The sequence below is a fragment of the Lonchura striata genome, chromosome 4, assembly GCF_046129695.1.
Source record: "Lonchura striata isolate bLonStr1 chromosome 4, bLonStr1.mat, whole genome shotgun sequence".
Taxonomy (NCBI): Eukaryota; Metazoa; Chordata; class Aves; order Passeriformes; family Estrildidae; genus Lonchura; species Lonchura striata.
Window position 1 is genome coordinate 75,856,489 of NC_134606.1, and position 23,688 is coordinate 75,880,176.

The 23,688-nt window shown below is 46.4% G+C and overlaps 1 protein-coding gene across 3 annotated transcripts in view; it reads right to left on the minus strand.

Annotated features, from left to right (window-relative positions):
- Nucleotides 1-21,003, minus strand: part of PCDH10 (protocadherin 10) — a 33,150-nt gene extending 12,147 nt beyond the window's left edge. For all 3 annotated transcript variants that reach the window (XM_021525920.3, XM_021525919.3, XM_021525918.3), the window contains exons 1-4: nt 17,373-21,003; nt 16,103-16,161; nt 15,444-15,550; nt 5,920-6,225 (exon numbers count right to left, since the gene is read on the minus strand). In XM_021525920.3, coding sequence (XP_021381595.1) covers nt 5,920-6,225; nt 15,444-15,550; nt 16,103-16,161; nt 17,373-19,970 — 3,070 coding nt within the window. In that variant the 5' untranslated portion in view covers nt 19,971-21,003. The remainder of the gene's footprint in view (nt 1-5,919; nt 6,226-15,443; nt 15,551-16,102; nt 16,162-17,372) is intronic.
- Nucleotides 21,004-23,688: the final 2,685 nt, after the last annotated feature.

A 23,688-nucleotide genomic window follows, 5' to 3' on the forward strand; every position in this document is an offset into this window, starting at 1 on the left:
TCATTTATTCTAATCTAATTCAGGGATGTGGATAACGACTGTAAGTTAAACTGTGCTTTGTGTCAGCTCTGTGGTAGATTACTTTAAATAAATTAATTAATGGTCCAATTCGTACACATTCAACTGTTAAAAAAGGCTTTTGAAAACTTTTAAATTTAATTTGAAAACACACTTGAGTTGGATAGGTCAAGTTGAGCAGGCAAAAAAACGTTGTAGAATGAAACCATCAGATTTCAGATGTACTTTTACAGAAACACAAGAGCTTGTGCTGGGACCAAATCGTGTTCAGACTTTGCTGGCATCTCTGCTGCAGAGGGACTCAGTGGCACAGGCATGGGATGAGGCCATTTTTAAAAATTTTAAAAAATAAAAATTATATTTAATTTTTCCCCCTTTCCAATTCACCTTGCTCAGACACCAGCACTTTGGGTAGGAGATCAGCTTTTTTATTCTCTATGTCCTATCTACCATGATAAAATCCTGGCTCATACATAAAATATGTTGATGGTGGTGGCAATACTTTCTATGCTAATGATACCTTTTCATCAAGGAGGATGAAAATGCCTGAGTGTATGTAGAAAATGTTGCAGAGCTAACGAGGGGGCTACTTTAGAACACAATTTATTCCAGAATGTCTCTCTGTATAAACACTGTTATTTCATGCAGGAAATTGTGCCTTTATGTAGTTTATTTTAACCTACTTTCAAAGGAGATTAAGCATTGCCAAAGTAATCTTTTTACAGCAAAATAAGCACTTCTACATAGAAAGTTGAGGTGTTATGGCAATTTTAGACTGGTTTTGTGTATTGAAAAAATCCTCACCTTCTAATAAGAAGAAAAATGATTGCCACTAATGCCAGTATGAAACTTCAGGAAAGATCTAAAGCATTATAAAATTATTGCCCATCTAGAGTGAACCAAAAATTGTATTTAAATAAATGAAATTTATTTCTTATTAATTATAGGCCAAAATACTCCTGAGGTAGAATTAATGGTGCTATTTGCACTGCAATCATCTCAGGACCTTGTTCAAAGCATTAGAAATAGAGCAGAATCAGACTGATCAAGTATTCCTTGTGGAGATAGTCTCTGTTATATATCCTACAGAATGTGGTCCAACAGAGTTAGGATCTTGGATTAGGGGTTGGGGTAATTATAGCAATATTATTTATAAAAACCATGGCTAATATTACCACCACTGAAAGAAAAAATAGCTAGAAATGTTTAGAATTGAAAACACAGGAATTCTTTAAAAGCTACATTTTATGTTCCTCACCAGTGTTATTTCACTTATTTTATTTTCTCCAGTCAAGTTGAGAATTTATTTCAAGTTCTATGGACATCCAAGTCATTATGAAAATTTCCTAACTGTAGAAATGCAGTGTTCAAACCATGTGGATGAACAACAAGTAGCAAGTGTTGGTTGCACAGTAAGAAGAATATGTAAGTTAGGAGAATCCTGGAGTCACACTATGAGAAAACTTTTTTCAAAAATCCTACAATTTACTGATCCCATCACAACTTTATAATTTTTTCTCATAGTAATTATATAAAAATTGTATAAATATATTCTCCAAAATATATTATTTAAGTACATAGAAATCTAATTACATTTATTTAGTTCAGAATAATACATGGAATATGCATGTTTATGTGGAAATTGGTGTATAAATCCAATGGCTTAGACCAGCAAGGTGAAAATTTGGTGATGGGAAAAAAAGAAACTCTGTCAGGTATGAGACTTTGTATGTTTTTCTACATAACAATTTGTAATACAACTGCTGTTTCCACTTAACCAGGCAATGACCTCAACCTCCAACCACCAAGAACCAAATACCCAAATTCCCGCTACATTAAACCTTCATTTTCCATCGTGCTGCACGAGTTCAACAGGTTACTGCCACTGATGACAAACTGGTATCATTTTATCAAATGTGTGTTTCATCAAACGTGGGTGGTGTGTGATGAAATGTGTATGACCAAATGTGTATGACCAAATGTGTATGATCAAATGTGTATGACCAAATGTGTATGATGAAATGTGTATGACCAAATGTGTATGACCAAATGTGTATGACCATGGCCCTGCAGCTGTTTCTCTGCCTTGCTGCTCTCTTGCTGCTGAGCCCAGCAAACAAAAGCAGTTTTCTTCCTACCACAGCTTGCCTACATTAATTAGTACCAAGCTTTGGGTATGACTTTGCACAGAGTTATTTTCAGCATTGTTGCTGCCGTGCCATGTGTTTCCATAGAATGAATAGACTGTCTAGAGGAACACAGCGACACGAGCTGTGTAGGGGTTTTGTAGCACTTTTTTTTTAGTGTATTTTCAATTCAATTCCTTTTTACAACCTGGTATTTTACTTCCCTCTTGCTGGCTTTGTGCGTTGTGGGAAACTTCTCAGGAAGTTATTCCACGGTCTTTTTTTTTTTTTTTTTCTCAGGATTAATTCAAATTTCTCATGCTAGTAATGCATCACCTTGTCGATCTTTTTTAGGGTTCTGCACTGGAGGAATCCCAGAGCAGACACACTCCTGGAGCACCATGAAAGCTCCACCTAAGCTCCCAGCTAACCTCTGGAGCCATTGATGGAGGGCACAGCTCCAGGGAGTGAGTTCCTCAGCATTCCCAGTGTGCTGGCAGGGCTCTGCAGCATTCCCATTCTCCTCCCCATTCCAGAGCCAGGTACTGGGAAGCAAACCAGGCTTGCCCACACTTTATCAGGCGTCTGTGCCACTGGAGAGCCAGTGCACCCCAAGCTCTTCCCCACACCTGCAGGCACTGCCCCCTTCTCCTGACTGCTGCTTCTAGATAATTCATTTTTTCTAACCTCCATGGACTTCTGCATCAACACTTGGGGACTCACTTCTGCTGAAATGTTCCACTTATCCTTATGGTTTTTTTCCTCTTAGGCAAAGAGTCTGGTAATGCTTTGCCCTGTGACAACACTTGATTATTTTAGGAGCTTCTTCTACTACACAGAAGCTGTGCTAAAGTTTTTTGGGTTTTTTTTTTTTTTTTTTGATAGTTCAAATATACTCTTTTTTAAAATTCTCGCTCTAACAAAATTCTAATAGATTGACAATCTTCCTGTATTACTTTCCTAGCCAGTGCCAGCTACCTTGGTCCTAAAACCCTTAAATTACAACTGTATGTCCTATGCTGAGGTTTCTCACTGGTCTCTAATTGGCAATGTTTGCTAGTACATTTTTAAGTGACAAACACAACTCCTGACATTTTTTGGTTACTAGCTCTGGTTAGGAGCCAAAAAATAAAGAAACACATAATTCACTTACTCTTTTCTATTTATTTTAGTCATTGCTTTTCAACAACATCTTCTTCCATTTTTCACACATTTATTTAAAATGGTTAACTGGGAAGGATGCCTTCCAAGATATGCCTGCCTATCTCTGTCCCTCCTCAGGTAAATACAAATGCAAAAAAAACAGTTTAGAATCTCTGCCACATCCTTGCCCTCACTAACTACAGCTCAAGAGACTCACAAATTCCCCCTGCCTTACTACACCTGGTATCTTGGAGCTGTCTATATTGTTTGCATGCCTCTGGCTATTTGTTCTAAGGTATCCTTTTTATGTTCACTAATTACTTTCCTCAAAGTCACTATCTAGAACTCCTGCTCTTTTCTGATCATTTGTCTAATTTTTTTTTTTAAAGACGCCTTTTAAATTCAAATATTTTTTGCATTCTTCAAAACACTTTTTATTCTTTGCCACTCATTTTTCATGTGGCCATTTTCAAACATGCTTCAGCTTTTTATACAGTGTTTTTGCCTAATATGAGTGTTCTGTTTTATACATTTTAATCATTTCTTTTAAAAAGTCATTCTGCTGACAAACTTGTTTTCACATGGTCATCTCTGTTAAGAAGTTGAATTTAATTTTATTTTTAATTGCAATTACCCAGTAAATCAACTAAGGTTCTTTCCTAAATCAACTTCCTCTTATATGCTTTTCTTAACTTATTCATTTAATACATTATTAATAATAAATTACTTACTAATTTCTACAACTACTGCTCACTTTCTTTTTGTTGTTCCTATTTTTTCCTATACAATTATAATCTAAAATACCAAAGGAAGAAAAAAAAAACCAAACAAAACAAAAGCAAAAACTCCCCCACTAAATAAGGGAAAATAAACCAGAGAAGCATTACTTTGTTTTGTAGAAATTTTAGTTTTGAGGTTCAAGGAAAAAAAGCAAAACTAAATCTGGATTTTCAAGTGTGGATTATGCAATAACACTCATTTATACTGGCTACTTCTGATATTTTGCTTCAAATTGTTTATGCTCTTGTACCAACAAAGTGCAAAATGTAGATCAATGTCTCTATGTAAAGACATTGCTCAACAAAACTATGCATGTTAATGATACAAAATTTAAAATCCCTAAACTATCAAGAAAATAAGTATGCCACTGCTATTTGAAATTAAACTCTCAACAAATCAGAAGAGAGCTACCATTGTGGTGTCACCTGATAAGAATCATCATTGGAACATCCATACTGCACCAGAACCTGGTTGTGGGTGAGACCATCTGAAGATGCTACCAAGCTTGTTAAATTAAAGTTAAATTTTTAACTGAGGTGACAATGATGAAATCAGTGCTGCTAGATTGTGCCTCAGTGCTGAAGAATGTTTCATAGAAATAAACGATGGAAGACTGAAAGTTGTTAGGCTGTGCTGAAATTTCACACCGGTCTTTAGACTATGACTGGATGATTGGCACACGACATTTTAGCCCACACAAAATCAGCTGATTGTCTCAGGATAGGTTTTTAGGAATGGCTTTCAAAGATCAGAACTGCTAGTCAAGTTTAAAGTTGTCAGTAAAGTGAATCTCAAGAGTAAAGTGGTAAAAAGACCTCTCCTAAATGAATGAGAATTCCAGGACAACCAAATAAGAGGGAGAACTGAGCTGTCAGTGCTCAGAATGATCTGTAACAAAGATCTTCACTTATCAAGACTGCCAGCACACCACCCCTCAGAACAACTAAATGCTGTAGGAAAATAAATAAATTAATGCCATTCAGAGAGATTCTTTTCTCATTTACCCTCAATCTGCTGTCCTAAAAGACCTCTGTTGCTTTAAAAAAGGGTCAATATTGCAGTGCTAATGTCTCTGGCTTATTTGGATGAGACAAACATCATAAATTCTTGAAGTCAAGGAAATTACAGTGTCTAATAAAATACAGAACGCATCAAATAGAATAAAAAGACATATTAGATCAAAGTGCTATTCAAGGGTTCTACAGCTGGCTCGACTCCAAAAGGAATTATGAAGGTCTTTTTGAGATCTATCACACTCTTTCATGCCACATAACCATAGTCAAAAGACGACTACAGAAAGAGGCAAGATTTTGGAATGAGACAGAAGGCACAGAGCAGCCTGACAAGAGTCAGTACTGTGTAGGCTGAAAGATGATCAGACCCAAGGCTCTTCTTCCTTCCAAGCTATGTAAACAGCTACTTCAAAATAACACACATACTGTTGATTCACAGGACACTTCTCAATTATAGAAAGAAGCTCCTAGGTCTGCTCTCTCAATTTAACTCTAGATTTAGGAAACACTAGCCTGGCAACACCGACGTTTAAACCATCTACTGAAGAAAATTTTGAAAACAGTCCAGTATAAGAAAACAAAAGTGAGCAGCTCCCCCACTAATATTAGCTGACACTTTGGTTGTTGACGATGATGTCACACTAAAAACAATCAAGATTTTATCCATTTAAAAAAAGCACTGAACAACGCCTTCTTCAGTGGTGCCTGAATCCAAGAGAAGCCATTTCCCCCCATTCCTAAGATTGTGCCTGTGTTATTCCTAGCAGGGAAAGCAGGAAGAGCTAATTCTGGCTGCCACAAAGGCAACGCTCCCACGGAGCTTTTTGAACAGTACTTACTCAAATATGGTGGCTTGTAAGGCGCTCGTGTATTAGACAGCAGTCCATCGAACTCCTTCCTTTCCAGACTGTTGTGAAGGGCCTTCTCTTTGCCGAAGGTGGAGAAGGACCTTTCTGCCCCGGGCTGGGCTTCTGGTGTTTCAAACACCTCCGTGTCTGGAACGGAGTCCATGCCAGGCACGTGCAGATTGCTGCGGTAATCTGCGGCTTGGCGTCCGTCGGACGGGACAAAGGAAGGCATCCAGCACCGATCCGAGTGGCCCAGTGCTTTACACTCCTCTGTGCAATTGGAGAAGAGATCCATGCCTGCAAGCACGAAAGAAAAAGAAACTGCAGGTATAAGCTTCAGCATCATGGACAGCTGCTGACCGATAAGATTATGCCAAGGAAACAGAAGCGGAAAGAGAAACGCGGTAAGGACTTCTTCCACTAGTTTCCTTTCCTCAACAACATGAAAAAACATCTAGCTGTCCAGCCTTGAGAAGTCAAAGACACCCTGTAACACGCCTAACTAAATGCCAGAATGTCACACACACACAAAAATATCCCAAGAAGAAGAGTATCGGTGGTTCTGTCTCATAAAATCACTTTCATACCTCGTTGTTTGGAACCCATTCATACAAGATTCAATCTGCTTGTAGTTTGATGCCTGTGGTTCACTGGTTGAAGGTACCTGCTTAAGAACATGAAGGAATTGTTTCTACATAAATGTGTCTCAGACCAAAGAAATTAAAAGCCCGGATTTAGAAATCACAGATTTCATTTATGAAAGGAAACATTAACGAGGGCTATAAAAGAACTCTCTGTGCATACATTGGTACAGAGATGAAGCCTGTTGTATTAAAAGCAGATGTTACAAAGTAGGAATTGAACTTCCAAGCGATCAGGAGAGCTCAGTCAATCATTACATCACTCTTCCAGACAGTTTTCATTGCTGCTGCAGCAGTCCTTGCTATTATCAAGTCAACCAAGAAATGGGACAAAACCCTATAATAAAATACTGCAATTAGCAGTACAAAGGCAACTGTAGTCCAGTGTGATGTGGCTGTGGATGCTATCAAAAAAATTGTTAATGCTTCCCTGTATAAGCAAACAATTATCCATGCCAACACGAAGCAGTTTGCTTACAAATCCTTTAATGCTCTTAAGATCTCAAATGACAAGCAATGCAGCTTTTGACTACTTTCAGATCAGCCTTCCAAAGGAATATTTCCTGGCTAAGAGTCTCTAAGTCATTGGATTATACTTGAGAGGAATGGTGTAGGAAACCACAGGGACAGAGTAAAATAAACACCAGCATCTCCAAGTTGGTTTGTCCTGCTTTTGGGTGGGATAGAGTTCATTTTCTTCCTAATAGCTGGGACAGTGTTTTGGATTTAACATGACAACAATGCTGGTAACACATTAATGTTTGGGTAGCTGCTCAGTAGTGCTTACACTAAATCTGGGATATTTCAATATATATCAATATCCCATGCTTTACCAGTGAGGAAATGCACAAGAAGCTGAGAGGGAGCTTGTCAGACAGCTGATGTGAGCTGGTCAAAGGGTTTTATTCCATACCAGAGAGCATCATGCCCAATCTAGAACCTGGGAGGTGGAAGGAAGGGATCAATCACTGCTTAGGGCTGGGCTGAGCAGCAATCAGTGCCTGGTGAGCAAGTGTAGTGTGCATCACTTCTCCATTTTCAATCCTCTTTCTCCATTTTGTTATTATTGCTATTATAATATTTATTTCAATTATTAAAGTATTCTTATCTCAGCCCACAAGTTGTGCTTTTTTCTGATTCTCCTTCCCATCCCACTAGGCCTAGGAGGATGAGCAAGCAACTGTGTGGTGCTTAGCTGCTGCTTGGGTTAAACCAATACAATCTTCAACACCATACCAACAAGCAGAACAGTAAAAAAACAACCTCTTTTACTTGTATTTATACAGAGGACTGAGCATCTTAGGTGTGTGTCAAAACTGAACTAAATCCGTTATAAACACTGCATTTACAAGCACTTCATTAGAATTACAAAAAAATAGCACGACTCATAACAGAAACAGGAAAGTTTTTGAAGAGCTGCAATGCAGGGGAAGAGGACAGAGCCTTAAGCTGTGCCAGGGGAGGTTTGGGTGGGACTTGAGGAGGAATTTCCTCACAGAAAGGTGCCTGGGTGTCAGGATGGGAGGTGGTGGAGCCACTGTTCCTTGGAAAGTTTAAGGAATGACTCAAGGACGTGCCTGGAGGTTTGAGGATGTGGCACGCAGTGCCTTGGTCTGGTTCACAAGGTGCTGCCAGGCACAGGTTGGGTTCAGTCATTTCAAAGCTCTTTTTCAACCTAGCTGATTCTGTAATAAGATTCATGTAATGTAGCTCATTTACCAGGCAACATTGTAAAGAACTGGATTAGCTTGATCTTCAGTGTGAGGATTAGTATTAAGAATTCTACCACAAGTTTTGAACTATAATTTGAATTACATTAATAATATTTATGTAATATCTCATCCTACAAAAAAAAAAACAATCTCTTCAGAAAGGAGCACTGATTATGAGCTATCAACAAGTTCTTGAGTAAGAAAGGCAATCATTTAGACAGAAAAGGAATCATGAGGAAATGAGAAATAAAAGCTTTTGTCTCAGATTAATCTCACTTTATAATGACTTTTTAATTTTAAATTAAGCAATATACAATGCCAGGTCCAGTTTCGATTAGAAGCTTGCCTTGATAATTGGCATGCAGAAGCCTGAAAATATATTTCTGATCAGTGAACTGTTGGAGAATGCAAATGCGAACTGCAGATATGCCCAAGGAATCAGATGAAGATCATCAGGTAAGAAGAAAAATACTGCAAATATAAATTCTGTAGTGGTAGTAATCAAAGACTGAAAAGAAATATTTAGATGCAGGCTTCCCAGAAAGAAATTAATATCTAACAATGTTTATAAATCCATGTGCATGTGTATTTAATGTATTGAAATATCTGAAGAAAAATATTTTTTGCCTTTTCAAAGCTTTAAGGGACAATAAACACAAAATAGTTATTTCAATTTGCAGACTTCTTGGCAAAGCTACATGTAAAAAACAAATAGCCCTATATTTAATAAGAAAATTATTACAGTTCCCTTTTGCTGATAATGTATCAGTGACCATATTCATCCAACCTTTCCTGAAAGACAGGAGGAGAAAGAAAAACTTAGGGGCAAATATTAAATTATATTCTTTGGTCTGTGGGGAGGGAAAGATCAGGAAAATATTGTTTTAAGTATATGCATTAAAATATTACCCTTTTCTTCCCTTCATAAGCCTTTATTTCACCTGGAAAATTACCCTCCATTTTACTATTTTGTTCTCACATCAGCTGCTAAACTGCAAAATGTCTCTATCCAAATATTTTTTTGTTCCCTTTTGAATACTGTTTGTCTACTGCAGTGCACTGAATGGTATTATATAACAGCTTATTATAAAAGAGATGTTATAGCCACTATAGATCAGGATTTTGAATAAACAAAGTAATGAATGTAGGGGATATAAAGTGTAAGCTTGCACTGCAAACTTTTTTCTCTGCCTGAGAACTTGTAAAAACTAAAAAAAATGTATATACACTGGAATTTAAATATACTCTGCTGGAACACATGGCTAAATGCAAATGGTTGTTTAGAATGGGAACAACATGTCCAGAGAGCCAAGGGTGAGGAATGGTTCCAGCCTGAGGCAGTCACAGCAGCCCCCAAGAGTTTAAGAGGTGCAGAACCAAGCCCTCGGGTTTAGTATTTTGACAGAAAAGAAATTCAAATTAGCAGCTTGTTTTCAAAATCCCTGGGCAGCCATGCAATTTACACTGCCTGTGGTATGAATGCTGGCTCTTCTTCCCCACCTTTTTCCTGTGGGTCACAGTGTAGAATTTTCTGCCTCTAATTGAAAACCATTGAACACACCATTGGGGAAGAGTAAGGGCTATTTGCTCTTTTCCAAGAAGGAAGGACATGTCATGGCAAAGAAGTAAGACAGCACAGAACTCCTGCATACCTCAAGAATCATATTCTTGATTTATAACAAAATGTTCAGTAGTTTAACACTTCCATCTCATCTCCCTCATAAATTGAGTTTTATATATATATATAATCCTTCTGAACTAAACTGTCCATCATAACTACAAGTCCACATTAGAGAAAAATGCTTTGTATTTTTATTTTTCCCTTAGTTATTCTGTTAGACCTTGCACATAGAGATAAACTGAGATTTTAAATGTGACTGAATTAGGAATTTCAGGTGCCCCTTGTGGATCCAAGCAGGCAGCAGAGTGCACTGAAGTTCTGACAGGGATCAGCATTGCACTATTCCAAATGCAGCATACATGGAACCACTCATGGCAAAGGCCACTAACTCACCCCTTTTTTATTTCCAGGGGGCCAAGTGGGCAACATGAGCCCTCCCACAACCTCGACTTTGCAGATTTTAAAGGAAAACAAACCCCTGCCCATCCCTCAAAAGCTGCCAAGAACTAGGAACGGTGTTAATTAAGTTTGGTGCCTGAAGTACCTGAACTCAGGTGCTTTGAATCACAGACTTGGCAGCAGTGCATTTTGGAAGCGTGTTCCAAATTTGCTTCCTTTTCATATTTCAAAAGGAGAAAAGTCAAAATTTCTCTGTAAATTTTAATTGGTTTGAAAGACTGTTTTGTCAAGGCAAAAAATTAGGCCTAAATCCATTTTTAAATAATGCATCCTTTCTCACATTAACTAAGGGAGAAGAACCATACACCGAGAGCAACAAGTGAACACTTTCATTTCTCAGTAAAAGTTGTAACAAAAATAAAAATACAAATTCAATGCTAATGAAGTATTTTTTGCAATTCCATTATTGAGAGGGGTTTTTCCCCAATGTGTACAATTTTTTTTTCAGACCCTTGCCTTTTACTTGAAAATAAATGACATTTCTGTTTCTCCTGTGCTAGTTAGATGTGAGATAGGTGTGATGTAGGGAATCAGAGCTCCCATTCCCAGGATAACCAGGATAACTCTCCATTTGGTTAGATTATCAATGAGCAAGTTGCTCATTCCCCATGATTCATGTTTAGGATTGATAAATAAGGATAATGATGTTAACCTACTTGGTAGCTATCTACTGAAGAATTGGACTTTATAGAACAGAGTTATTATCACTCTTTCTTGCTAAGCAATTGGTGTTGTGCCTTGGATAAAACTGACTTCATCTGCATCAAAACATAAGTAAAGACTCAAATATCATCAATATTCAGCTCTTCAGAATCTTAACTTCAAAGGCCTATCTGGACCACTCAGATGTGAACATTTTAAGTATGCAGGCCAAGGAAGAAGAGGGGGGGAAAAAAACAACCAACCAAAAAAATAGAAGTGGCACTTAGCTTCAGTCAAAGTACTTTTCTAAGCCATTTTCATGTTCACTCTCACTTCATCTGAGATAGACATTTTGCCCAAGTGATCTTCAAAACAGGATTCAGCTGTCAGTCTGCATAGGCTCAGAGGAAATACTGGTTTGCTCTGTCCCTTTATCACTGAATTTCTGACTTCTCTTATTCCTCTCCTCATGGACACTGAAATATTGCAGCTCTCCTGCCATAATGAACCCTCTTGGCATTCAGCTAATCTGTACTGAAGAGGTGTGAGCCAGTGTTTCACCCTGTGCCTTTGCATTAAATCCTCACCGGTTCCCTTCATAAAATCCAACAAGAAAAGCCTAATTTCAGGTTTCAGCCAGTCACCAGTGTCAACTGTCTAAAAACAGATCAAAAAAGCTGATGCATTTTACAGGATATTTGAGGCAGTGCATCCACTTGGCTCCTCATCCTGGGCATTCCTCCCTGAAGTGCCTCTGAGATATTGTGCCAATTCCATGAAAAAAAAGGATAATACCGTGATGGACTCTGCTTGGGAAAGCCAAGTAGCTCGTGAGCAGCCGTATGAAATAAATGGATGGCACGAGTCCAAATCTTACAGGACAGGTGTCTAATCATACAATTTAAATGTACACACATGCAGAGTATTAATTGGCACCCAAGCTGGCAGTTCCACAAGGGAGGCCAAGAAATTAATCAACCATGGGAAATAAACTAACCTCATGCTTGAGAATCACTCCTACAGAGCAGGGCTGAAATAAAGTGTGTTAGTGAGAGGGAGAAGTGTTGTGTGAGTTGTGTTTGTTCTATAACAAGTAGCAGCTTTCCCCTCAAACATTTTCAAAGGAGAGCTCAGGTCATGAGATCCCAGGGTTTGAGAAACCCCTCCTCTGTTTGCCAAAAGCAATTTCTTCCCTTTTGTAAAGTAATTTTTTCAAAAAGATGGGATTACTAACCCAGTCAATGAAATAGGTATTCAATCCACAAAAAATTAGGATCTGGAGCATCCCTCTCCTTGCCATTCCCTGCCAAAAGCAGATGGCAGTACTTTAGTACTTGGTCAGTGTTAAGGCAGGTAAGAATGTGGATAAGCATGTGGTATTTATGTGTTACTTTAATGGGAAAAAAACAAATCCATTCCACGCATTTCAGCACATTTAAAACACGATTAAATCACTTTTAAGAAAAAAATATTTTGTGAAAATGTGAACTATGATCTAATGTCAAAACCCAAGAAAACATTTTATGGTACATAGAACAGCATAGTTTGGATTTTTCCCTAAATAACTGTGCAAGATAAAGCTGTGGCAACGTGAAGGATTTTCATCCTACGTGTTTTCCTTCCCAGCTGATAAGTGACCTTGACACCACAGTTTGGGTAGAATGGAATCCTACAGAACAGCTTCCTGTGTGCCCCAGGACTGTCAACTAGTGACAGAGGTCCCGTGCTGGGCAGCAAAAGGATGTTTTGCCAGCAGAACATGCTGCTGAATAAAACTGCTGGGAAATGAGTTTTGTCTGCCAGTGTGAATTACCTACAAAATGTTTTCAGATGCTTTTGAAAACAATTACGATGTTGCATAGTAACAGGTAGCATCTTGGAATAAAAACAAGCCCAACCTGCTGATATGGTATCAGTGTGTTTTCCTTCAGTAATTTAGAAATTTATTACAGAGCATCAGAATGACCAAAGCAATTGAGAAGGCATTCCCCCTATATTTCCTCTAGCCATTCAAGAGCAAACAAGATTTTTTTTCCCATAAAATTCATCCCCAAAAGCTCATAGGAAGAGTGAAGATTTATGTCAAAATATCTGGTCATCACTGAGGTGAAAGGGCACATTCTTTGCATTAAGACAGCATGATTCAGCCCAAAATTTACAGGAAAAGTAGACAATATGTGTGAAGAAATCTAAAGCTGTTTCTACAGGGATTTGTATTGAAATATTTATTTGGGATTGGCATTAAAAAAAAAATGGTGCATGCAAATTATTATCAAATCTCAGTACCAATATATTAAATTGGTATATTGTGAGTTTTCAGCTCAAACTACTAATTTTGAGTAGCCTAAGCCTAATTGTCAGCTTTCATTACTTATTACGTGATCACCTCTGAAGGTACAGAAGTTCACAAAGCATATCATGTTTTTAAATAATCTCAAATCATTTAAGAATCTGGTGTGATTTGTGAAATTGTGAGTATTCTGAGTTTTCATTTCAAACTATTAATTGTGACTAGACCAAGCCTAATTGTCAGCTTTCATTACTGACTACGTGATCTCCACTGAAGATTAAAAAGTTCACAAATCACATCAGATTCTTAAATTATTTGAAATAATTTGAAAGTACAGAATAGTTTTTCTCCACCATTTGATAAATTAGAAATGAAGAAGAATTTACCCCGCTAAGGATCAATGCCAAATATGACAAGTATTCATAGTCTACTTCTAAAATGGAGGGAAAGCATAAAGAACAGAGGCACAACAATAACAGCACAGAATGCATCTAAAAGAAAATAGCTTTCAGTTGATGTGCAACTATATGATTATATTCCCACCATCAGTCAAACCCAGCCCCTTCTGCAGATGTTTATTCTTTTCTCTCCTGTTTGGTTATTATGGTTCATTATGTTGAGGGACTAAGCTGATTGAAATGTTCATGGAGATGACTGCTGCAGTAAAATGCGTAAAAGAGGGGAAAAAAACAGGAACGCAGGGAGGGCAGGAGGAGAGAGAGCTTTTTATAACTCAGTAGCCCTGATTGCTGCATCAGAAACAGTGCAAAAGAAAGGGTGGGGGGAGGCTAAATGCATGGCTTTTTTAAACAATAATAAATCATACGCCATATATAGGCCAAAAATGAAAGAGGCTCTGTGCTCAGATGTAAACTTCTGGCAAGACCTGGTTTGTTGTCAGGTTCCCAGACACAAAATAGACACTCTGTTCACTTAGCATGAAGCCCTGCAAGAAGCAGGGAGCTCCAGAGACTCTTGGCTCTTCTCAAGTCTCATTAGGTCTGCATATTAATGACTTGCAGCAATAGAAAGAGGCCCTGTGGCATCCTCCTCTTCCCCCGGTGCCTGGTTTCCCATCGTTAAGGGCACAGTGAGTGCAGCAGCAAGAAAAGAGGGGACATGAGCAGAGCAGGAGGGTGAGGCAGCACTGCTGGGACAGCGCCGGGTCCCCTGCCCTGCTGCCTCCTAAGCCGGGGGGACCAGAGAAAGGAGAGCTGACAGTATTTGGTGTGACACGGTTGTAGCAAATCGTGGTACGTGACAGAGCACAAAGGGAACAAGGGGAAAGGCACAAAGATGCACCAGACCTGTGGAGGCTGTGGAAGGAAAGAGAGCCCAGCATGTGTAGCTCAAATGCAGTGTGAGGGTGAGCGTGAATTCTAATGCACAGGCTCTGAACAAATGTTCCTTTCAGAAGCAAACTGACAGTATGAGAACTAAGACAGCAAGCCCTACATATGGGCATAACACTGCAATGTGTGTATTGCCTAAGTGATTCATAGTCTTTTAATGCCTCTCTCCTCTGTCAAGAAAATGTATTTAATAATGCCTTATTAACATGGAGACCACTTGCACTATGTAGTGCCTCAATTTGAATTAACAGACAATCCTCAGAATATTCTAAGGTATTACACATTCAGAGCACCCAATGTGTCTCCACTGATCCCCTGCAAAAAAAAAAAAAAAAACCCTCACAGTCTGGCTGTCATTCAGTCATTGGATTCATTCTTTCCCTTGGGAACTCCTCCTTCACTTCTCATTGCTGTGCCAGCTGAAGTGCCTACTAAACAGAACAGCTTAATGCTTTGAAATTCTCTAAATCTGCCACAGGAGAAAACGCACTATAAAACATACCAATAACTTTGTTTTAACGTGCAGGAAGTTTTGCTACAGTGAATGATGCAGTATAACACAGCAATTCCCATCCACAGCAAAATGAATGGAATAAATTCTGCCCCGTGACCAAAAGAGGTTCAAAATTGCCTCCTTGTCCAGGCAACTGTGGCAGCAAGCTGCTGTAAACCCAGCCTCCCAAAAAATAAATATGCTCACCTTATGTACGCCTCTCTTGTATTAATTCCCATAAGTAACTCTTCCTTCTAGTCTCCCTACTTAAAGATCCAATATTTCCATTCCCTTATCAGACTTACCAGAGGATTGCCCTCGATTAGTGGCATCATGATCACTGTCTCCTTGCTCACTGTCTCCATGACCACTGTCCTTAGAGCTCACTATGTCTGCTTCCTGGAACGCAGAACTGGACACAGAAACATCTCCGCATTAGAACAGGCATGGAAGGGAAGCTGGGAAACATTCTTCCGCCATCACACGGCCGAGCACGGTGCTGCATTCCTCCCCCCGCCGCAACCCCTGCCTGCTGCACGATTGCACCGAGGTGCGCTGCCCGCCACGGACCACGCCAGGAGGATGCTCACACCTTGCAAGGGACAGCAAGGGTTATACTCCTGGCTTTCAGGTAGCCGGTGAAAGCAATTTTGGCAGCATTTCCTTAAGCTGGTTAGCTGAACTTTAACTCAGCGAGACCATGTTTTCTGGGAAACCCTACAGAAGCATATTATTAAGTATTTGAAGCGCGTTCTAGACTAACACAAACCGAGATTTTGTTCTCTTTTCAGACAGTTTTGATATCGGTTTAGAAAAGCTGTAATTCCAACTTATTTAGTGCATCTACATACGTTCGACTTCCCACTGCTTTGCTAGCCTGTCACATCGGTAGTAAATACATTTCTGCACACCATTCAGACCTGCTAAAGCATGCATGAGGAAACCAAGGCTACAGAGCTCCTACCTGTTTACTCGTCGGGGTCTGTCAACTAGATAACTGAGCTCAGCCCGCTGGTGCTTTGTCTAGGAGAAAAGAAATTATTGGGAGAGATATAAACTCTTGTTATTTCTGTAACCAGCAGCAGGAAATATGCAAGGGAGCATCTCACCATATTCACTATAAATGGCAATGCTTAGCTGCAAGTAGGCCTGCAAAATCTGTTTCTAGAATGTAAAGGGGGAAAAAATTAGATCTTAGTCACATAGATAGGAAGGCGCAAGGGATTTTTCTGGAGTTTTTTTGAGACAGGACTCTGATGTTTTCTCACTGTGCACACTGTTGAGCATCACAAGGACTCCCACAGAAAATTAGCATAACTATTTCTAGAGCTGTGGACTACTTAGATGGTACTGGTATTGCACCATAAGGAAAAAAAAATACATTGAGATACCCTCAAGTCCTTAAAAAGGCAGCAGAAACCAAGAGTTCTGTAGATATTTTGAGGCAAGGTCAGTACTACAAATCAATAGCAGAGATTTCACTGCAAAACTTAATGCCTTAGAACATGCCATCCAAACTACCTTTGTCAGACTGGACAACATTCATGTTTCAGTAGGGTAAGAGAGAATGGGAGGTTTTCACTAGTGCACAGGCAGAGAGGGGCTGACAATATATATGAGCTAACCCAGCACAAAATTATTACTAAGAGAGTAACGTGGCATGGTAAATGCTTTAGTAAAAACTCTCTACACACCGGGAAACACGACATAGGCAAGATTGCAGGGGACATTAAGTCTCAGCACACAATTTTAGAGATGCTCTTTCTTGCTGCTCTTCTTTGCAAACTTTGGGGTTATAAAGAGGTGTGTGGACAGAGCAAAGAAAAGTAAATTGTTAAACCCTAATTCACAAATTAATTAAAGTTCCTGCCAACTACAGCAATTGTCACGGTGCCAAAGGGGGGTTCCCCCAAAGCTTTACTTGCACATGCGAAGACTTCAGGAAGGAAAAAGACACGGGTTTAAAATTGCTTTAGAACACCCTGTGATTACACCTCACGTCACTTCAGCCTCGTCAAGCGGAGAGACTGTGCAAAGAGCCGCAAGCTCCCCCATCTCTCAGCCCACAGGCAATGCACTCCCAGCTCCCGCTGCCTCGGGGGGCTCCCTGCGCCCCGATGCTGCCCAGCGGGGGCAGATTCCTTCAGAGGCACCGGGCCGGCAGGGGGCTCGGGGAAGGATGCTCGGGGATGAAGTCTGCGGGGGCTGGGGGGATGCGGGATGCCCGTGCTTACCTCGCTGGACAAAATGCTGCCGTTGGAGATGATGTCGGGCTGCTGGTCGGCGTAGCCGGTGACGATGGCCCCGCAGGGGTTGTGCTCGGCGTCGGTGCTGCGAGAGGGGCTACAGGGCTTGAGGAACATCAGGTCGGTCTTGGCGGACTCGGGGGTGAGGCAGACTTGGTAGCAGTAGTTCTGGTTGTGGTGGTGGGAGCCGAAGCTGCCCGACTCCTCCACCGGCACCTGCGCGGGGTTGCTGGGCACGTTGGAGCTCTGCACCAGCATGATGTCCGACTTGCTGAGCTTCTTCTTGCGCGCCCGCGCCTGCCGGCTGCAGCAGGGGCAGCAGCAGCAGCAGCCCAGGCAGCAGTCGCTGGCCAGGCAGGTGTAGATATTGAGCTTCTTCTCCTTCTGGCAGCGCACCGCCAGGACGATCATGGCCAGCAGAAAGATGAAGGAGACGGAGCCCAGGGCGATGATGAGGATGAGGGTGAGGTCGAGCGAGTTGTCCGCCCCGGAGCGGCTGGGGCGGTGCTCGCCGGAGCCGCCGCCGCCGCCGCCCGGCCCGGTGCCCGCGGCCGGGCCGCCGCCGCCGCCGGGGCGCTCGCCCGCGCCGTCCACCAGCACCACCTGCACGGCGGCGGTGGAGGAGAGCGGCGGCTGCCCGTGGTCGCGCACCTCGATGACCAGCTCGTAGGGGCGCTGCGGGTCGCGCTTGGCCGGCACCCTGCGGGCCGTCCGCAGCTCCCCGGAGCGCCAGTCCATGCGGAACAGCCCGGCCTCGTTGCCCCGCGCGATGCTGTAGGTGAGGCGGGCGTTCTCGCCGTCGTCGGCGTCCACGGCCGCCACCCGGCTGACCAGGTAGCCCGGCTCGGCGCCGCGGGGCAGCGCCTCCCGCGCCGGGGTGCCGTTGCGGCCGGGCAAGGGGCTGACGATGGCGGGGGCGTTGTCGTTCTGGTCCACCACGATGATGTGGACGGTGGCGTTGCCGGCCAGCGGCTGCGGCTCCTCGCCCGCGTCGCGGGCCTCCACCTGGAAGCTGAACTCCTTGAGCTGCTCGTAGTCGAAGGAGCGGAGGGCGTAGAGGAACCCGTTCTCGGAGTTGATGGAGACGTAGGTGAAGACGGACATGCCCTGGATCTGGCTCTCCAGGATGGAGTAGGCGAGGCGGGCGTTGGCGCCCTGGTCGCGGTCGGTGGCGCTGACGGCGTAGATGTAGGCTCCGGGCACGTTGTTCTCGCTCACGTACACCTGGTACGCGGGCTGGCTGAAGCGCGGCGCGTTGTCGTTCACGTCGCTCACCCGCACCTGGATGGACTTGCTGGTGCTGAGCGGCGGCTCGCCGCGGTCCCGGGCCACCACGGTGAGCGTGTAGGCGTCGCCGCCCGGCTGCTCGCGGTCCAGCGGCCCCTCGGTGACGATGGTGTAGTAGTTCTTGAAGGAGCTCTTGAGGCGGAAGGGCGCGTCGCCCTGCAGCAGCTCGCACTGCACCTGCCCGTTCTCCTCCGAGTCGCGGTCCGACACGCTGAACAGGGCCACCACGGTGCCCGGCGCCGCCGCCTCGCTCACCGCCTCCTTGACGGTGGAGAAGCTGATCTCGGGCGCGTTGTCGTTGGCGTCCAGCACCCGCACCAGCACTTTGCAGTGGGCGGGCACGGCGTTGGGCCCCAGGTCCTTGGCTTGCACGTACACCTGGTAGACGCTGCTCTCCTCGTAGTCCAGCTCGCCGCTCACCTCCAGGCGCCCGGTGCGCGGCGCGATGCCGAAGAGCTCCCGGGCGCGGGCCGAGATGTGGCTGCTGAAGGAGTAGATGATCTCGCCGTTCTGGCCCTCGTCGGGGTCCGTGGCGTTGAGCTGCAGCACCAGGGTGCCCGGCGGCGAGTTCTCCGGCAGCGACACGGTGTAGACGGGCTGCTCGAAGGCGGGGACGTTGTCGTTGGAGTCCAGCACCCTGACGGTGAGCAGGGCGGTGCCGGTGCGCTGCTGGGGCTGCCCGCCGTCCACCGCCGTCAGCACGTAGCGGTGCACCGCCTGCTGCTCCCGGTCCAGCGGCTGGTCCAGCACCAGCTCGGCGAAGCGGTTCCCGTCGCCCTGGGTCTGCACGTCGAGGGAGAAGTAGCTGTTGGGGGTGATCTCGTAGGTGCGCAGCGAGTTGGTGCCCACGTCGGGGTCGAAGGCGCTCTCCAGCGGGAAGCGGGTGCCCGGCGTGGCGCTCTCCGAGATCTCCACGGTGAGGTCGGGCTCCGGGAAGGAGGGCGGGTTGTCGTTGATGTCCAGCACCTCGATCTCCACCCGGAACAGCTCGAGGGGGTTCTCCAGGAAGACCTCCAGGTGCAGCAGGCAGGAGGGGCTCTGCTTACAGATCTGCTCCCGGTCGATCTTCTCGTTCACGTAGAGCACCCCGGTTTCTAGGTTAAGCTCCAGGTAAGGGCTGCGGGAGTTGGGCGCCGTCTGGAAGCGCCGAGCCGAAAGTTTTGTAATGTCCAAGCCCAGGTCCTCGGCGATATTCCCCACGAACGTGCCATGCTCCTGCTCTTCCTGCACCGTGTAATGGAGCTGGCAAAAAGCCCCCTCCACCATCCAGAGCAAGGCAAAGAGGAATAGCACAACCATCTCCAGACGGGGAAAGAGATTCCCCCCTCCCCGACACCGCCGCTGCCTCCTCTTCCAAAAGCCACCTCCTCCTCCGAAAATACACAGTACAGCGTGCGTGTGTGTGTGTGACTGTGTCTGTGTGTGTGTGTGACTGTGTGTGTGTGTGCGTGTGCGTGTGTGTGAGAGCGCGTCTGTGTGTGTCCGTGCACGCGCGCGCGTGTCCGCGCCTGCAAGCGTGTGGAGAGAGAGAGAGAGAGAGAGGGGGATCGGGGAAGGGGGAAAAGGTTGGTTTGGGGGACTGGGGGGGGGATGCTAGATACTATTTCTTCTGATTCATGTCAGGATTTTTTTTCTCCCCCATCTCCCCCTCCTTTTTGTGACGGGTATTATTGTTTCACACGCTGGCCAAATGAAGAAGACAGGCGTCCCCACTTCATCTGTGATCTTCGAAATATACGGCCAACTAAAATAGCTATTAGCCGGCTGTAGCTAGAGACAGACACACTGTAGCCCTCTTTTATTTATTCCGAGAGTCTTGGCACTGCACCGCGGCAGCAGCAGTGGCGGCGGAGACAGCAGCAGCAGCAAATTCCAAGGAGGAAATTTTTGTATTTCAAGATTGTCCTCGGTTTGTCTTCCTGGTGGGAGTTGGAGGGTAGATGCTGCTGGAACAGCCGGTGGGCATGCCCTCTTTGGATGCAAGGAAAAGGCAAAAACCGCGAAATTAAAAAAAAAAAAAAAATCACCCGCAGAAAGATTTCATATTAAAAAAAAAAAAAAAAAAAGAAGGCAGAGAGCAGCTTGGCTACCCAAAACTTTCATTCCCCGATGTCCCCGGTATTTCCCTTTTATTTTCTTCTTTAATTAAAAGATTTTAAATTTTTCTCTCGTCTGTCAAAGGTCCTTCCTTTTCTTCTCCTATTGCTATGAGTACGTTCATCATCACTGCTTTTACGGCGGTGCCGATCGCGGTGGGGATTTTTTTTCCTCTCCTGCTGCCTTCTCGCCTAGCCCCGTGTGCGCGCCGCCGCCGCTGCGCTCCCGTCCCGGCTCCGCTCCCAGCAGTTTCTGAGCGCGCAGCGCTCGGCGGCGCTGCTTTTGCGCAGCGCCCGGCTGCCGCCAGCCAATCGGCGCCCAGCTCCGCCCCCGGGGGCGGCGCCCCATTGGCCGCGTCGCGCGTCGGGTGCGCTGCGTCACGGCCGGGCCGGGCCGCGCGCGGGCCGGGCGGGCAGAGCGCGCGCCGGGCGCCTCAGCGCCTCCTTCCCGCGCAGCGCCCGGGGATCCTGCCTCCATCCCTGCCTCTTCCCTCAGTCCTTCCCTCGGTCCCTGCTCCCTTTCTCGGTCCCTGCCTCCTTCCTTCAATTCCCGCTCCTTCCCCCGATCCCCGCTCCTTCCCCGATCCCCGCTCCTTCCTTCAATCCCTGCTCCTTCCCTCGATCCCTGCCTCTTCCCTCGGTCCCTGCTCCTTCCCTCGGTCCCTGCTCCTTCCCTCGGTCCCTGCATCCTTCCTTCAATCCCTGCTCCTTCCTTCGATCCCTGCTCTTCCCTCAATCCCTGCTCCTTCCCCGATTCCTGCTCTTCCCTCGATCCCTGCTCCTTCCCCGATCCCTGCTCTTCCCTCAATCCCTGCTCCTTCCCCGATCCCTGCTCTTCCCTCGATCCCTGCTCTTCCCTCGATCCCCGCTCTTCCCTCGATCCCTGCTCTTCCCTCGATCCCCGCTCTTCCCTCGATCCCTGCTCCTTCCCCGATCCCTGCTCCTTCCCTCGATCCCTGCTCTTCCCTCAATCCCTGCTCCTTCCTTCAATCCCTGCTCCTTCCCCGATCCCTGCTCCTTCCCTCAATCCCTGCTCCTTCCCGATCCCTGCTCCTTCCCGATCCCTGCTCCTTCCCCGATCCCTGCTCCTTCCCTCGATCCCTGCTCCTTCCCTCGATCCCTGCTCTTCCCTCAATCCCTGCTCCTTCCCTCGATCCCTGCTCCTTCCCGATCCCTGCTCTTCCCGATCCCTGCTCTTCCCTCACACACGCACTCGTGTAAGCGTCAGCCAGCCCCGCTCCTTGGAGAGGGAGTTTCCACCCAGCCGCCGCCAGCTTTCCTCTCCGGTGGGGCTTTCGGAATAAAAGCGTGAACGAAGGGAAACTCGTGCGGCTGTTGTGGTTGTTTCTCCTTCCCCGCCCCTTGGTGTTTCCACACTGGGGAGACGGGCAGCGCAACTTTCCCTCCTTTATCGCGCCGTGTTCGCGGCTCCGGACAGCTTGAAGCGCCAGGAGGCTGCGCCAGGATTTTCCCATTTCCAGTCTGGAATTTCCGCTGGTGCATCAGGAGAGCGTCAGGCACGGTGGAAGGGGGAAAGCGAGGAGCGCTGCCTGTCATTGGGTACTCGGGGTGCTGGGGCGGATATCCCTGGAGGAATGAATCCAAGGGAGACGCTCCGGTACCGGCTGGGAGATCCACCTTTGTCAGGCTACCGAATGAATAAAGAGTGTAAAATACCTGCGGGGGGTTTTCTCCCCCGCCAATGCTATTGTTTTTGAAGAGCAGCACAAAGCAGGGACGCGCAGCTCCTGCTCTAATCCATCCACACATCTCCATGAACCACAGGCGCGCTTTTCCTGCGGAAACGCAGGAATCCACATTGGGATGCCGCACAGCTTTCCCCGAGGAGCCGGGCATGCCCCATCCTTGCAGGGCCAGCCTGCACGGGGCTGGCAGCACCCCGCCCTAGCGGGGGACGTCCCCGGCCGTGTTAGGAGGGGCTGGCAGCGGGCTCCGCGCCCTCCCGGCCGTGCCGCGGTGTCCCAGCCCGGATCCGCCGGGATGCAGCGCCCGGAGCGCCGGGCGCGCCCGCCCCGCCCGCCGCTGCCCGGCCCCGCCGCTGTGGCGGGCGGCGGGCGCCCCCCAGCGCCGCCAGCGCCGCACTGCGCCGCCGCCGCCGCCCCGCGGGGCGGTTCCGGCGGCTGTTTTACCGAAAAATGGGAACATTTCCTCAGAATGCTCCCGCTGCCCACGGGCAGATGGAGGGGGCGATGCGGGCGGGGACCTCGCTGCCTTCCCTTCCCGTGCAGAAGCGCCGCCGCTCACCTGCCCGCCCGCTGCCGCCAGCTCCAGGCGCGGACAGCGGAGATCGTGCCTCTCTCCTGCCTGGGGCAGCGGGGCATGCCCGCCGGGATGCGGCGGCAGCCCGGCACTGAGCGCGACCGGGGCAGCCCGGCTGAGCCCTTCTCTCCCCGCCGCCGGAGCCCCCGGAGCCTCTCCTGCCTTCGAGGGGCGCGGGCGCAGCGGGCGAAACCCGGGACACCGAGCCCGCCCGTGCCCGTGTCCGTGCCGTGTCCGTGCCCGTGTCCGTGCCCGTGCCCGTGTCCGTGCCGTGTCCGTGTCCGTGTCCGTGTCCGTGCCGTGTCCGTGCCCGTGTCCGTGCCGTGTCCGTGTCCGTGTCCGTGCCGTGTCCGTGCCCGTGTCCGTGCCGTGTCCGCCTCTGCGGGCCGGAGGGAGCCCCGGAGGTGGACGGGCACACATCCCCGGGCTCGGGGCGCTCCCCACGCGCGCCCGAGGCGCGACACCCACGCCAGGCTCCCGCAGGGACGGCGTGATGCGGGGGCAGCAGCCACCCGGGAGCGTTCTCGTATTTATGGCCATACACGCGTAGGGCGCGGGGATGCGGCCCGCGATCTGCCCCCGCGATGCCCAGCGCAGCCCAATCTCCATTCTGGCTCTCCGAGCAGCGCCGGGGATCCGCG